Here is a 14427-nt window from a genome sequence, read left to right on the forward strand (position 1 = left end):
TCAACACCCCACCGAGTATGATTATGAAGACATTATTCATACGCAATTTGTGTAACATTAAAACTTCAATTGGGCTTAATTGGTTTTTTGTTATCCTCGGGGCCATTGCAATTGACACAAATAGAAAAAGATTTTAAATGTTTAAGACAATGAAATTACGCACAGACACAGAAATCATTTCGATTACAACCTTACTTTTCGCGCGTGGGAAGCCAGACTTGCAGCCAGCTTTGCTTAATTCCAGCGGCTTTTCTTCTTTCGAGCTGGTTCGTCGCCCTGTTGGTCTTCATCGGGTCGCCTGTGTGAGCTGTCAGAGTCGCTGCAATCCGCATCGCTACTGGAAGCCGGTACGAAACCGGGCATACTGGGTTTAGCGAAGGTACCCCCATCCGGGAGGGTATTCTCCCAAGTGCGATCTGAGGAAGCACGGAACTGTGAGTTGTATTGTGCTCTGAAAGTGTCCCGCATGGCTTTGAATCGATCAGAACCGGGTCCCTTATCACCGGAACTACCGCCAGCGCCGTCTTCAGGGGTGAAATTTTTCAAAGGTCCCGCGGGAACAGGTCTGCTACGGAATCCTAGCCCAGCGCCACCGACATTTATGTTCTTTGCCTTATTGTGCTGCTTCAAACGAGAGTTACGGAACCACGAGCTTTGCATTGCAAGTTTCATTATTTCATCGGGCACTTCCTGATTGGCCCCTTCTAAGTTTCGAACCAAATGCCCAGCGAATTCCTTATCTTTTTCCAACACCAAGGTGTAGGCCGTACCTTTTTCGCCAGCGCGACCAGTTCTTCCGATCCGATGGGTGTGAGTATCAATGTCACGAGCAATGTCGTAGTTTACCACATTTCTGATGTGCGGAATATCGAGACCACGTGCAGCTACATCGGTGGCAACCATTATGTCAACTTCTCGTCGTTTGAATTTCGTGATGACAACGTTACGATCCGACTGATCCATATCACCGTGCAAAAGGACCGGATCGTATTCCTTCAGGCGAAGATTGTTGGCCACCTGCTCTGCATCGGCTTTTTTCGTAACGAAAATCAACACACTTCCTTCGGACAAGAGCTGCACTATATTGGCCAAAAGCCAATTCCACTTGTGCATTGGATTGTTGAACAAGAAAACGTGTTGAGAAATATCCTGGTTTGCTTCGCCCAACTCACCGTGGATGATTCTTATCGGATCGGTAAGAACATCGCGGGCCAGCCTCTCAATTCGCTTCTTAAAAGTAGCACTGAACAGCAAAGTTTGACGATCCGGGCGCACATGGTTACAAATCGAACGAACTTGCGGTTCGAAACCCATATTAAACATTTTGTCGGCTTCGTCCAATACCAGGTAAGTAACCCGACGTAAGTTGGTCGCTTTCATCTTAATCATGTCAATCATTCGGCCCGGTGTGGCCACTACAATTTCTGCCCCCTGTTCCAGTGCCTTACTTTGTTCCCACTTTGAGCCACCACCATAGCAACAGCAAACGCTTATGTTGTACACTTTACCGAACTTTTTAGCCTCCTGGTAAATCTGCAGCGACAACTCACGTGTGGGTGCCAATATAAGACCAATAGGGCCGTCCCCGGGACCAAGTTCCTTTTGGTCCATAATGTGTACCAACATTGGCCACAAGAACGCTGCAGTCTTACCGCTACCAGTTTTTGCGATACCAATAAGATCCCGGCCACTCAATGCGGCAGGGATAGCCTGCGATTGAATCGGAGTTGGTTGCGTGTATTCCGATTTCCTGATGGCCTTCATGAGCTGCTCGTCGAAGCCAAAATGTGCAAAGCTGGTCACCGGAATGGTCGGCATAAAACCACTCACCTTGACGCCCAGCTTGTGACGCAACTCGGATACCTGGGTCGCAGTCAACGACTTAATGTCTTCGTGTGGTTCGTAGAAGTTTTTCTCGAACTTTTCGTAATCAATTTCCGAATGGTCGATCGGCGGAAGTGGATCGATTTCGCGTCTTTTCGGCGGCGGAATCGGATTGCCATCCTCGTCATACTCTAACTCAGCATCTGACCCATCCGCATCCTGCAAGCCCGCATGAGGATTCTCTTCCATATAGCTGAAATGATAAGGTGATGAAGCTCGAATGTTAAAAAAACGGAACAGAAGCTTACCGATAATAACTCTCTTCATCATCCTCGTCGTCGATATCGCCACGGACCCCCTTCTTTGGATCCACATTAGGCTGTGGAATTTTCTTTTTCTCCCGCTCAACCTGCGCCTCGATGCCGGCCATAAAGGCATCCAGCGGATCATCGTCATCATCGTCGTCGTCGTCGTCACCGGCATTGTTCCTGTTGTTGGACCGGCGATTATTCTACCGATGGTTCAGAAGAACCGCACCGTCGAAGTCGAAGTTGGGAAGGAAAAAGAGCGTGCATTTGATGGTGATGGGACATTTGGCGGCGTTTTACGCGCCACCGGAGATCTAGGGAGGACACTAAACGACAACTTACTTGGGATCCACTGGCCGAAGGCGAACCGGGTGCCGGAATGTAGTCCAGCTGCGGCGCCGTTTCTTCGTCGTCGTCGAAGTAACTGAATTCGGAAGGAAATTGGGGAACGTTATTGATGATTTAGTTAAAGTCATTGCAGAAATAGACCTTCTATCCAGTGAAATGCAAATGTATGTAGATTTAAAATTAGCTAAGTATTCTTTTTCGAAGACCGTCAATTTAAAACCTTTAGTTTTGGGTGCAAAAGTTGGATTGAATATAAAAAAAGAATAAAAATGGTCGTCATTTTACGTCAACCGCACTTCTTCGCAGTATCCAACACTCCTTTGCCGTGACCGCTAGTTGAGCATGGAAATATCTCAGGCTGACATGGAGATCCCGTTGACTTTGGCCATAACGAAAACTTCCTCGTTCGCTGTGACCATTGCCCTAATCCAGCAGGTTTGTGAACGATTCAAATTTGAAGATAGATTACGATCGCTTCACCTTCTGCCCTTACATGACTATGCCGCGTTTTTGTTAAATTGTTGTAGTTCTCACATTCTCACGTTTACGCGCCATCAACATAATCGATGGGCACCCCTCGTGAGGCCTCTAGTCATCCTTTTTCTGATTTTCTCAAAGAAGCTTTCCAAAGTCTCAAGTTTCAAATCTAATATCTCAGGTTTTAAGACTAAGATCAGAGATCTTATGGCAGGTTTCATGTGTCAAGTCTCAGAACTTTCAGGTCTTGAGACTTGGATCTCACGTCTCAAATATGTGGTCTCGTGTTAATGTCTTATGTTTCAGGCTTTGAATCTTAAGACTCTTTTCTCAAATGTTATGTCTCAGATACCAGGTATCAAGTTTCAAATCTCAGATATTTTTTTTAAAGATTTAGCTATTTTGGTTGCTGCTTACAACACAACTTACAACACGATGTTTGAAATAAATTTAATTAATATGTAGGCTTCTCTTTTTTGAGTTGTGCTTAACAATTTATACCTTATCATAAATTCAATCTGTTGTTGTTGTTGTTGTATTTTGGGTTTTTTGGCCTGAGGAACGGTGCCTCATATCGCCATTTCGTCTTGTTTTTGTCATTTGACGGCTCTTCGGTTACGTTTTTGTGACGATAAAATGTCACACACGTAGTTTTGCCATTTTGATAAATTTCAAAATTTGTTTCAAATTCTCCACGTTGCAAATTTCAGCATCCTTCTTAGTTATTTCTGGTATTATGTTAAAGTTTTCCCAGTGGAAATGGTTTCTTATATGGTTGTACCTTATGCATTTAAGAAGGCAGTGTTCGGTAGTATTTTTCTCTAGGCACATATCGCAATTCTCATTTGAAATTAATTTCATTTTAGCTAACCAGAAATCAGAAAAATCATGGCCAGCCAGGACTCGGTTAAGCATTCGAATTTCTTCACCATCCAAATCGGTATTCCAGAACCAAGGTTTAATGGGATAATTTGAGAACAGTTCGAAGAACTTTAAGCCTTTGTTGTTCTGCAGAGCCATATCCCGGTACCATTGGTTTGTTGCTGCGAATAGTTCCTTTTTGTAACTCCGGATTGCGTCAACCCAGAGCAGTTTGTTGATCATTATAGCGTTCGATTCTACTCCCACCTTGGCTAGTTGATCTGCGCGTTCGTTTCCTGAAAGGCCAACGTGCCCTGGTATCCATTGGAGTACCGTTCCAGTCTTATACAGATTTGAGCAGATTTCTCCCGTTAGCTGATCCCAGCTTTTATCCAGTTGGCATGACATCAGCAGATGGCAAGCAGATTGTGAATCGGTGAGTATCACATTTCTACAGAAGTTTTCTGTTTCCCTATCGGTTATTTCTCTAGAAGCTATTAGGATAGCAATCAATTCTGCCGTCATGATGCTAGTTTGGTGTTCTAGGCGTAAACTAACAGCTGTTTCGGATTCTTGTTCAAATACTCCGACACCACAGCCTTCTGTAGACTTAGAGGCATCAGTGAAGAATTGTCTCCAGAGGGGATATTCGGTATTAATGTGATCCAATGCGATTTGTCTCATAGTAGAAGGAGACATTTTCTTTTTGTTAATCGGAATTTTTTCTATTTGTGGACGAATTTCGATTATCGGTAGTTGGTCCATTTCATAATCTTGGTAGACGTTTTCCACTATCTCCGAGTTAGCTAAGTATACCTTTTCGATGAAGGTGTAATTCTTCGATGATTGGAAATTTTGCACAGGTTCCAGTGATCTTAGCTGTTCAGCAACAGCATCATTTTTTTTAAAATGCTGTGTTATCTTTTTCATTGCGTAATAGTGTCGCTTCAGTGTTAGTGGTTCTTCGTTTGCCAAAGCTGCCAAGGTGTTTTTAGGAGTGGTCCTAGAACACCCTGTGGCTATACGCTGACATTGTCGGCTTGACACTGCCAATATTTCTTGGTAGGTTTTCGGTGTGTTTCCATAGATGGCGCTGCCATATGCTAGATAACTCCCATACAAAGCTTTGTGAAAGAGTATCATTACTTTTGGGTTCGCTCCTTTTTTTATGCTCCCTATTATTTTTAGCATATTCTGGCGATCTTGGATCTTACTTTTAAGTTCTTTCACGTGGCAACCAAAACTGAGATTGTGGTCTACTTGAACCCCCAAATATTTGTAATTCCGGACACATTCTATTTGTGCCCCCATAACAGTCAAACCTAAATCAATTGGTTTTCTTGTAAAAACAATTGCTTTTGTCTTACTTGCGTTGAGTTTTAGGTTTATTTCAGAACTGTATTTTGCAAACCTGTCAATGGCACGTTGTGCTTTACGTTTTACATCATTGATATTGTGCCCTCTTACAAGTTTAACGAAATCATCGGCAAACTGTATTGTAACTATGTCCTCTTCTTCAGTATCGATGTTATGTAATCTTGCTGTATATAGGTTAAAAAGTGTCGGTGACATAACGTCCCCTTGTGGTAGTCCCACTGACACTGTTGACGAGACCAAGCCCTGATCTGTATTAACGGTCAATTTCCTGTTGCAAAGAAAGTTTTTGATCCATATATTCACATCAGTTGGGAAACCCATTTCCGTAAGTATTAGTCGTAATTTCTCAACATCAATGGCATTGAAGGCATTGCTAAAGTCAAAGAATATTCCAACATTTATCATATTTTTCCGTTTGCCGTCCATGATGTGGTTCGTGACGAATGCCAGACAATCTTCAGTGGACTTTCCAGATCTAAAACCGAATGAAAGATCTGGGAGCAGGTGGTTTTCTTCGGCATGTTTTTGTAGCAGTTGAAGTACAGCTGTATTTGCAGTTTTAGTTATGGTTGACAGGCACGATATGGGTCGATAAGATTGAGGAGATCTGGGGTCTTTTCCTGGTTTGAGTATTGGGACCACTTTGATTGTCTTCAAATTTTCCGGTAGAGTACCATTTTTGAAATGAAAATTGATCTCGTTTATTATCTTTTCTTTTACCTTCCCGTCCATACTTCGTAACATCTCATAAGTCATTTTATCTGTTCCCGGAGCGGATCGAGCTTTTTTCTTTTGCAATATTTTGTTCCACCGTTCTAGTGAAAGAAGTTGACGTGGTTCATTCATTTGAACACCTGGTTCAACTGGTTCTGGATTTAATTGTGAAGAACCAAAATTATGATTCAAAAACTCTGTAGTTTTTTCTGTAGAAGTAAGGACTTCGTTGTTTTTAGATTTTGCGTTGTGATGATACTTCAAATTTTTCACCAATTTCCAGTTGGCTCTCGTGTTTCTAGTGTCTATATTTTTAGTTATTTCACAAAGTTTTTCTCTCATTAGTAATTTTTTTGCACGGAGGAACTTTGCGTTTGCCTTCAGCATAGCTAGAAGGTTGGATTCATTTGATAGGGAATTATATGCTCGTCTACATATCTGTTTGGTCTTGTAAAGGTCATTCAGCTCTGAGCTCCAATAATATTTTGGTACAAGGGAACTATTATGACTATTTTGTTTGACGGAAGATGTTACAAGAGCAATCTGATTGTTAAGAATTTCAAAAAAAAAAACAATTCTAGAGTTTGTTTTGATTAGGTCGTATGAACCAACATAAACAAAATTGAGTTATTTAGTGCAAACGATTGAAATACATGTATTCTACATTTGGTAAAAATTTGGTGTCATTTGATCAAAAAATAAAATTTAGAGCATGATTTGAATTTAAGACGTATAAAGACTTTCTCATTTTCAAGTGTAATTTGGTTTTACACTGAACCTCGAAAATACCCAAACTTGAGAACTTTCCCCGCCAACCCGAATGAAACTCCCTCCCTACAGGTTTGGCTATTGGTGGCATAGCACAAAGTTAAGCTCTTAAAGGAGAACTCATCCCCCAAAATCTGATACCACAATAAAATGGAAATCAAAATTAAAAAAAAATTTCGCCAGGTACAGGAATCACACCCATACCTGATGCAATGGCTTTGCGATTACCATCTCAGGATGCTAACCGCTCGACCACCGGAGAGTTGTTGTGAGAGGCAGCTACATCATCGTATAAGTGAGACTTTCTGCGAATGAAGCGGGAATAAAAGTTATCCCCCAAAAAAAACAGTTCTTCGCTTTGAACTTTCCCCCCAAACCTAAATCTGCCAGGATGGAGGTAACAGAATCAGATGCGCTTACAACAAAAAACCCCCAAAAAAACAGTTCTTCGCTTGAAGGACAAGTTTGGCTTATTGGCAAGCTGTGATTTTTTCACAAACTTAAGTTGTCAATCTTGAACTTAGGTTTGGCGGGTGGCAGTTCTCAAGTTTGGGTATTTTCGATTTTCAGTGTAACGACTATTTGCATCGCACTAAATTGGCGTGCATGCAAAAAGTCGCAAAACAACAGTTCGGCAGTTCGGTTTAAGCGACCTTTCGCATTTTAAACGAAAATGTGGTGCAAAGTATAGTAGTGTTTAGTTTTTTCGACGGAAATTGCTTGTAAGAGTTCCATGCAAACAGAAAATCGATTAAAATAACCACAAACCGTTAATTCCAGGCTGCTGCAGTGGTTAAAAGGAAAATATTTCACTGGAGTATAGGTTCTTACTTGGACAGGGCCCGTTCCAAACCTGCCGTGTCATTCTGTAGAGCGCGTATCACCCAACGGAAGTCCTGACAATGCTCCAGAGATTCATAGGTAAGTCCTCCTCCTTTAATTCTTGTTTTAAGGATTGCCAAACACTGCCACATAAAGAGTTCCCGAAATGACATGCCAATTATTGCGCCCCTGTACAGAAGGGACATATTATGTTAGAAAGCTAACAGTTGAATCAGTTAGCAGCCATCAATGAAGTATGAGACGGAAGAAATCATGTTTTAGGCTTAAATGTATAGTTTAACAAAACGACGTTAACACCAAGCACATAATGCAAAAGGTTGTAAGTGCTTGTTTTCTCGAACATCGTGATATCTTCGTTGGTTTGGATGGTATGTAAAAAAGCTAAGTTTACATTTGCTCTGGCTAGACAGTGGTCGATATAGCGCGCCCGCCACCCCGCCCCGCCTACTGCTATCCCACTTCACCTAAAGCCCACCAACCTCCGCTGATACCCGATCGACCAACCTGCTGTTGCTGCCTTTGCGCGCCAAATTTACGCCTAATCTGCTGCTGCTGTTGTTGTAAATCCTGCTAAAGTGTCGAATGACTCTGGAAATCTCGATTCTGCTGCCAAATAAAAACATACATTGCTCGTTTGTTTTCATTTGATCCGCCACCCCCTGCTCCATCGACTACACCGATACGTCCCATTGAATAGCTACATCCCGAAGCGATAAGGATAGCCCGATATCTACCCAACATAGCCAAAAGAGAGATCAACCCGATTCCGACATCGCACTGATTAGAAATTTTGCTGCCAGCCATAAGGTGAGAACACGCTCTATTGTTGCAAGTTATTCAGCAAAACAAATAGTCCTTGACAGACGTCAATCAAATCTTGGTGATCATAGCGCCATCTGCATGTCAGTTTTATAACATCTAACGTTTTGGTGATCACAGTGCCATCTGGACGCCATTTGTTAAAATCATATATTTGAATTCCTTGTTGCCATCATGACGGATGATAATGTTAACCAAAAAATTCTATCGAAGATGAGTCGCAAGTTCGATGAAATAACTGATCAAATAATCCGAAGCCAGGATTTTATGTCAACTATGGTAGACAAAACGCTTACTAAACTGCAGGTTCTGGCTGATGAAATACGTGAACTTAAAAGGGAAAATACTTGTTTGAAAAAAACCCTTAATGATTCAATCGACTATTCAAAATCTCTGGAGGAACGACTTCAGTCTTTGGAATCCTCAATTAATAACCAGGATAAAGCTTCCGTTGCTCGCAACTTAATTATAACGGGTATCCCTGAAGTACGCAATGAGATATTACCAGAAGTTGTTAGAAAAACTCTATCTGCGTTCAGATGTAGTATCCCTGGAGACTCTATAGTCTCATGTGAGAGATTTAAATCTAACGCTTCGACAAAAAACATACCACCTATTCGTGTTGTTCTAAGAAATCCGTCTACTAAATTGAAGGTTCTTGAGGACAAACGTAGATATGGTCGTCTTCACGTGAGTGAACTTAAGATAGCTACCTCAGAATCTCAACTCTGTCAATCTAACGTTTCTGTTCGAAGTGAAATAACTCCTTTCATTTATGGACTCCTCCAAGAATTGCGATGCAAGCAAAAACAGCTTAATATTGCTTACATCTGGCCAGGTGCTGATGGAAATATACTTTTAAGAAGGACTCCAAATTCCAAACCAATAGCAATTCGATCTCATTCTGATATGAAGAATATTTTAAAGCAATAAGATCGCTAAGTAGTGCGTCCTAGACACAACTCCATATGGCCGATGAATCGCTGACAAATGTTAGTACAAATATCTTCTGCGAATCTGTAGATGATATTTTACCCATCAATCTTCACATGAAAACTAAATTGCTACAGCTGAATATTCGTGGGATGAATAATGTAGAAAAGTTCGATTCATTTAAAATCTTCCTAGACAGTTTGCAAACAAATATCGATATCGTTGTAATAAGCGAAACCTGGCTAAAGAAAAAGAACACTGCTTTCTATAACTTACCGGGTTATAAAGCCGTTTTTTCTTCTCGTTGTGGTCATGGTGGTGGTCTTGCTGTATACGTAAGAGATGGAGTTAAGTTCAATATAAAAAGAAACACTCAAGATGAAGGATATCATCATATCGGAATTGATATGATACTGAATGGAAAACCAATGACTGTTCACGGAATCTATAGGCCTCCAGACTATAATCTGTCTAGACTGCTTAACCAACTAGAACAGATTCTCTCGGAAGCAGATTCCAGTAAACCCATTTTTATTTTGGGTGATCTCAATGTCCCAATCAACAGAATAAACGACCAAGCAGTCCTACAATACCAGAGTCTCTTAAATTGTTTCGGCCTCTCTGTTGCTAATAGCGTGATCACTAGACCTTCTAGCAATAATCTGCTTGATCACTGCGTAGTGCGATTTAGCGATCTAAATGCTATTACTAATTGCACATTTGAATGCGATCTCAGCGACCACAGGCCAGTTCTCACTACATACAGCAATAAAAGACCTGTACGAAAAGTCACAGTGTTATCACATCGGCGTACCAATTGGGAACAAGTGTCTAGAGACTTTGTTGACTTTCTCAGAACCCTTGACTCACAGAATCGAGATCCTAACGCCACATTACACTCGATAACAGAACACTATCAGCAACTTCTAGAAACTCATACCAGCACTTCGACAGTCACAGTTAAAATGAAAAAAACATGTCCTTGGATGACTTTAGAGGTATGGCGCCTCACAAAATCAAGAGATAAGATCCTAAGTAGGTGGAGACGTAATCCTAGCGACCACAATGCTACTGAGCAAGTTAAGCAGATAAATAAACAACTACAGTGTGCCAAACGAAAGGCAAAACTAGATTACCATGAACAATTGCTGAATACATCCAACACGAAAATTCTATGGAAACGCATAAATGACTTAATTGGTAAAAAAATCAAATCTGATGATCTGGTATTGAACATACAAGGACAATCTGTGAGTAACCCGCTAGTCGTGGCTAACGCTTTTAATGACTTCTTCACCTCAATCGGACAGCATCTTGCCAATCAACACCACACATCAGGGAATATCAATGAATATGGCACAATTGAGCGTAGCAGGAATTCCATATTTCTTAGGCCAACTACAGTTGAAGAAGTGATAACGGTCATATCCAAATTAGATTCTACAAAAGTTCCTGGAGTAGACTGCTTCCCCGTTTCAGCACTTAAAACTCACCACAGAGAGCTAGCTCCTATTCTAACTTCGACTTTCAACGATAGTCTTTGTATAGGTCAGTATCCTGAATGCTTGAAACTTGCTGTCGTTAGTCCTGTGTTCAAATCTGGCGATCCCAAAGATATTACTAGCTATCGACCTATCTCTGTATTGTCGGCCTTCAGTAGGATCTTTGAAAAACTTATTGCAACAAGACTGGTGGAATTTCTCGAAGGTGAAGGCTTCCTGTATGAGTATCAACATGGATTTCGAAAAGGTGGTTCTACAGAGATAGCTGTTCTAGAATTAGTGAACAGTGTGTCACACAACTTAGACAGGAAAAAGGAAATACCTGCGGCATTGTTTTTGGATCTATCTAAGGCGTTTGACACAATAGATCACACTTTGTTACTGGCGAAATTAGAAGCATACGGAATAAGAGGCGTAGTCAACGATTTTATGCGGAGTTATCTTCACAATCGACAACAAGTTGTTAAGATTAAAAACACTCTTAGTTCTCAATCCCCGATAACTGTAGGCGTGCCTCAAGGGAGCAATTTAGGCCCATTACTCTTCCTCATTTACGTGAATGATTTACCAAAACTTCCTCTGTGTGGTTTCCCAAAACTATTTGCGGATGACACGGTATTGGAATACTCGAATAAGGACGTACAAACAACAATCAGTGAAATGAAGAAAGACCTTGACATTGTAGACAAATACCTCCAAAATAATTTGTTAACACTAAACACTGCTAAAACTAAGTTTATAGTTTTTCGGGGAATTAAAACTAAACTGCCTCCCCATCCACCTTTGATCCACAAGCAAAATGAAATAGAAGAAGTCTCCAACTTTAAATATTTAGGTGTTCACTTGGATAACCGTTTATCCTGGAAGCTTCATATATCTAACCTTATAAAAAACTGTGCTCCTATCTGTGGAATCATTCGTAAATTTTCATATTTCATGCCAAGACATGTCTTACTGAAACTATATAATAGTTTTGTACACAGTAGATATACGTACGCTATAAGTGCCTGGGGACACACAAATGTATCCAATCTATCGATATTGAAGGTCCAACAGAACAGATGTTTAAAATCTATATTTAAACTTCCTCTCATGTACCCTACACAGAAAAAAAATCTGAATCCTTAACGACACTGAAATTGAAAACCTTTATTATTACATGACATGGAACGCGATTTATTGATGTAAATTTACAAAATAAAAACAGTTGAATCCTGAAGCACTGAATTCTAATGACACAAATATTATTTGACACGGAACGCGATTATTTGATGTAAATTTACATCACATATGATGTAAATAAAAAGAAGCATCACATACGACGGAATTTTCAGTGCGAATTAAATATTACACGTCTTAATATTTTACATGTCTTCCAAATTTTACACGTCTGTTGAAGATTGCAGACGTGTAATATTCAACTCGCACTGAAAATTCCATCATATGCGATGCTTCTTTTTCGTTCCATCATATGTGATGTAATTTTACAATTTTTTTTGGTCACACGAAATTCTCAACAACACTGAATTGGAAATTTCTCAAAATTACACGACATGAAATATTCCAATACACTGAACGTGATAATGTCATGTAAAATTATAAACTGTGAAGAACAAGACCAGACAAATGTGACAAAAACTGTTAAGTCAAGTCGTGCGCCAAAGTATTTTCCCCGCGCGCGAGTAAGTTAATCGGTGTTGATGGTTCCCGGAGATATCCGAAAAACAGGGATGCGGTTCTGGAAGCGGATCCACGGTGTTCAACATTGGATCCGGTACTTCGCGGAAAAAATAAAAGAAATAAAATATAATGTGTGTTGAAAAAAATTTTGCCGCTTAATAAAATGAATCATATTAATTATAGATGAGTTTCATTTTTATTAAGAGACGTGAAAATTCCAGTATTGAATCATATTAACAATAAATAAAACAAAACAAATTCCAATTGGAAAGTTTTTCTTCCAACATTCAGTGATTTTATAATTTACATCATTTTTTATTTTACACGTTGCTAAATTTTACATCATTTTTTATTTTACACGTTGCAAAATTTTACTGGCGTGTAATTTCCAACTAGCACTGAATATTCCGTCATATATGATGCTTCTTTTTATTTACATCATATGTGATGTAATTTTACAGATTTTTTTGGTAGTGTGTAGCTTAGAATTATATAAACTGTCAGGTCATAATATCCTACCAATAAGCTGCTTGAGAGACTTGCAAACGTTAATCATTATGCACCGAATTGTAAAAACTAAAAACATCCACCACAATTTTAATGTACAACATGTAACACATAACCACAACACCAGGTTTATTGATAGGTTATTTGTTGAAAATTCTTCTACAAGAGTTGGAGAAAGAAGATTAGCCACAACAGGCCCAACTTTGTACAATCGTCTGAGTAGAGACATAAGGAATAGTGAAAGCGTACCCATATTCAAAGCCCGTGTAAAAAAATTCTTCAGAAATAATCTAGAGCGGCTAATGTAATGTAATGTAAGCTAAATTATACTAAAATCTAATCTTTGTTAACTTAAATAGGAACCTTTTAGAGGAACGCAAGTTCGTTAAGGTTTTCTCTGAAATGTTATCTTCATCAAATAAATATCTAAGTAATTAAAGAAAAAAAAAAAAAAAAAAAAAAAAACTACTAAGTTTAGGCCTATATCGAATACACTAGAACATTTCTTATCTATTTTTGAAACGTTTATACATTTGTTGGACATTTCTGATCTATATTTAAAATACTAGAATTGAAAATGTGTTACAAAACTTCAAAATCAATTTTCTCGAAACAAGACATGTGGTTCATACGACTTAATCAAAAAAAACTCTAGAATTTGAATTTAAATTTTGTTTTTGAATAAAAAGTTCTTACTCATCCTCGGTACGCCCACGTCGCTTGCCCAGGCTGTATTGGGATGCGGGATTAGAGAAGGCAGCAATCGCCTCCATCGTGTGGTATCCGTGCTTGGAAACTCCGGCCTGCTGATGGTGCTGGTACTGATTGCTGTACGGTTTGGAGTGGCCACCGCGACCAGCATTCAGGGAACTGGGCGGTGGAACAGCATTCAGGGAAAAACTTTTCTGCTGTTGTGGCTGCTGCGGCCGTCCGGTCATTGCACCTGCCAGTTGCCCGGGACGGCGCATCGAAAAGCTGAAATTTCCTCGATTTCCGCTCATCGCACTTTGGCCACACTTTGCACTACTTTTTGCGGGCTAGTTTTGTTCTGAAGCACCACTTTTAACGATAAAAAGCGAAAATTTTCCGCACAAAATCAATAAACGCTCGAGAGGTTTTGGGATTTTCACCGTTCTGACAGCGGGAGAAAACAGACGAAAACTGCTAGAAAATGGAAGTGCTGCCAGCATCACTTTTCGAATTTGAATTGTCGGCCATTTTTTACTTTAAAAACCACAGTCATAAATATCAAAACAAAATCACAAAGATTGATGATTTTATTTTCATTTCAAAATAAAACTTCTAAAAGATTGATGGAATCGGTGTTTTTTAAACCTTATGAGTTGAAATTCAAACTTCTCATGTTTAAAGAAAGAAACCCGCAACCCTTTGTTCGGTTTGTTTTGCTTCGAATTTTATTGCAGTTTGCGAGATGAAATTTCCAATTTTGCTTTACACCACATTCG

At 39.8% G+C, this 14427-nt stretch overlaps 1 protein-coding gene across 1 annotated transcript; it reads right to left on the reverse strand.

Annotated features, from left to right (window-relative positions):
• Positions 1–16: 16 nt before the first annotated feature.
• On the reverse strand, positions 17–14085 carry LOC129749409 (ATP-dependent RNA helicase DDX42). Its single transcript, XM_055744384.1, has 4 exons — positions 13658–14085; positions 2475–2556; positions 2133–2335; positions 17–2077 (listed from the first exon to the last, which is right to left on the reverse strand). The coding sequence occupies exons 1-4, from the start codon at positions 13960–13962 to the stop codon at positions 235–237; spliced, it is 2433 nt and encodes an 810-aa protein (XP_055600359.1). The 5' UTR covers positions 13963–14085; the 3' UTR covers positions 17–234.
• Positions 14086–14427: the final 342 nt, after the last annotated feature.

Source organism: Uranotaenia lowii, chromosome 2, assembly GCF_029784155.1.
Source record: "Uranotaenia lowii strain MFRU-FL chromosome 2, ASM2978415v1, whole genome shotgun sequence".
NCBI classification, from domain to species: domain Eukaryota; kingdom Metazoa; phylum Arthropoda; class Insecta; order Diptera; family Culicidae; genus Uranotaenia; species Uranotaenia lowii.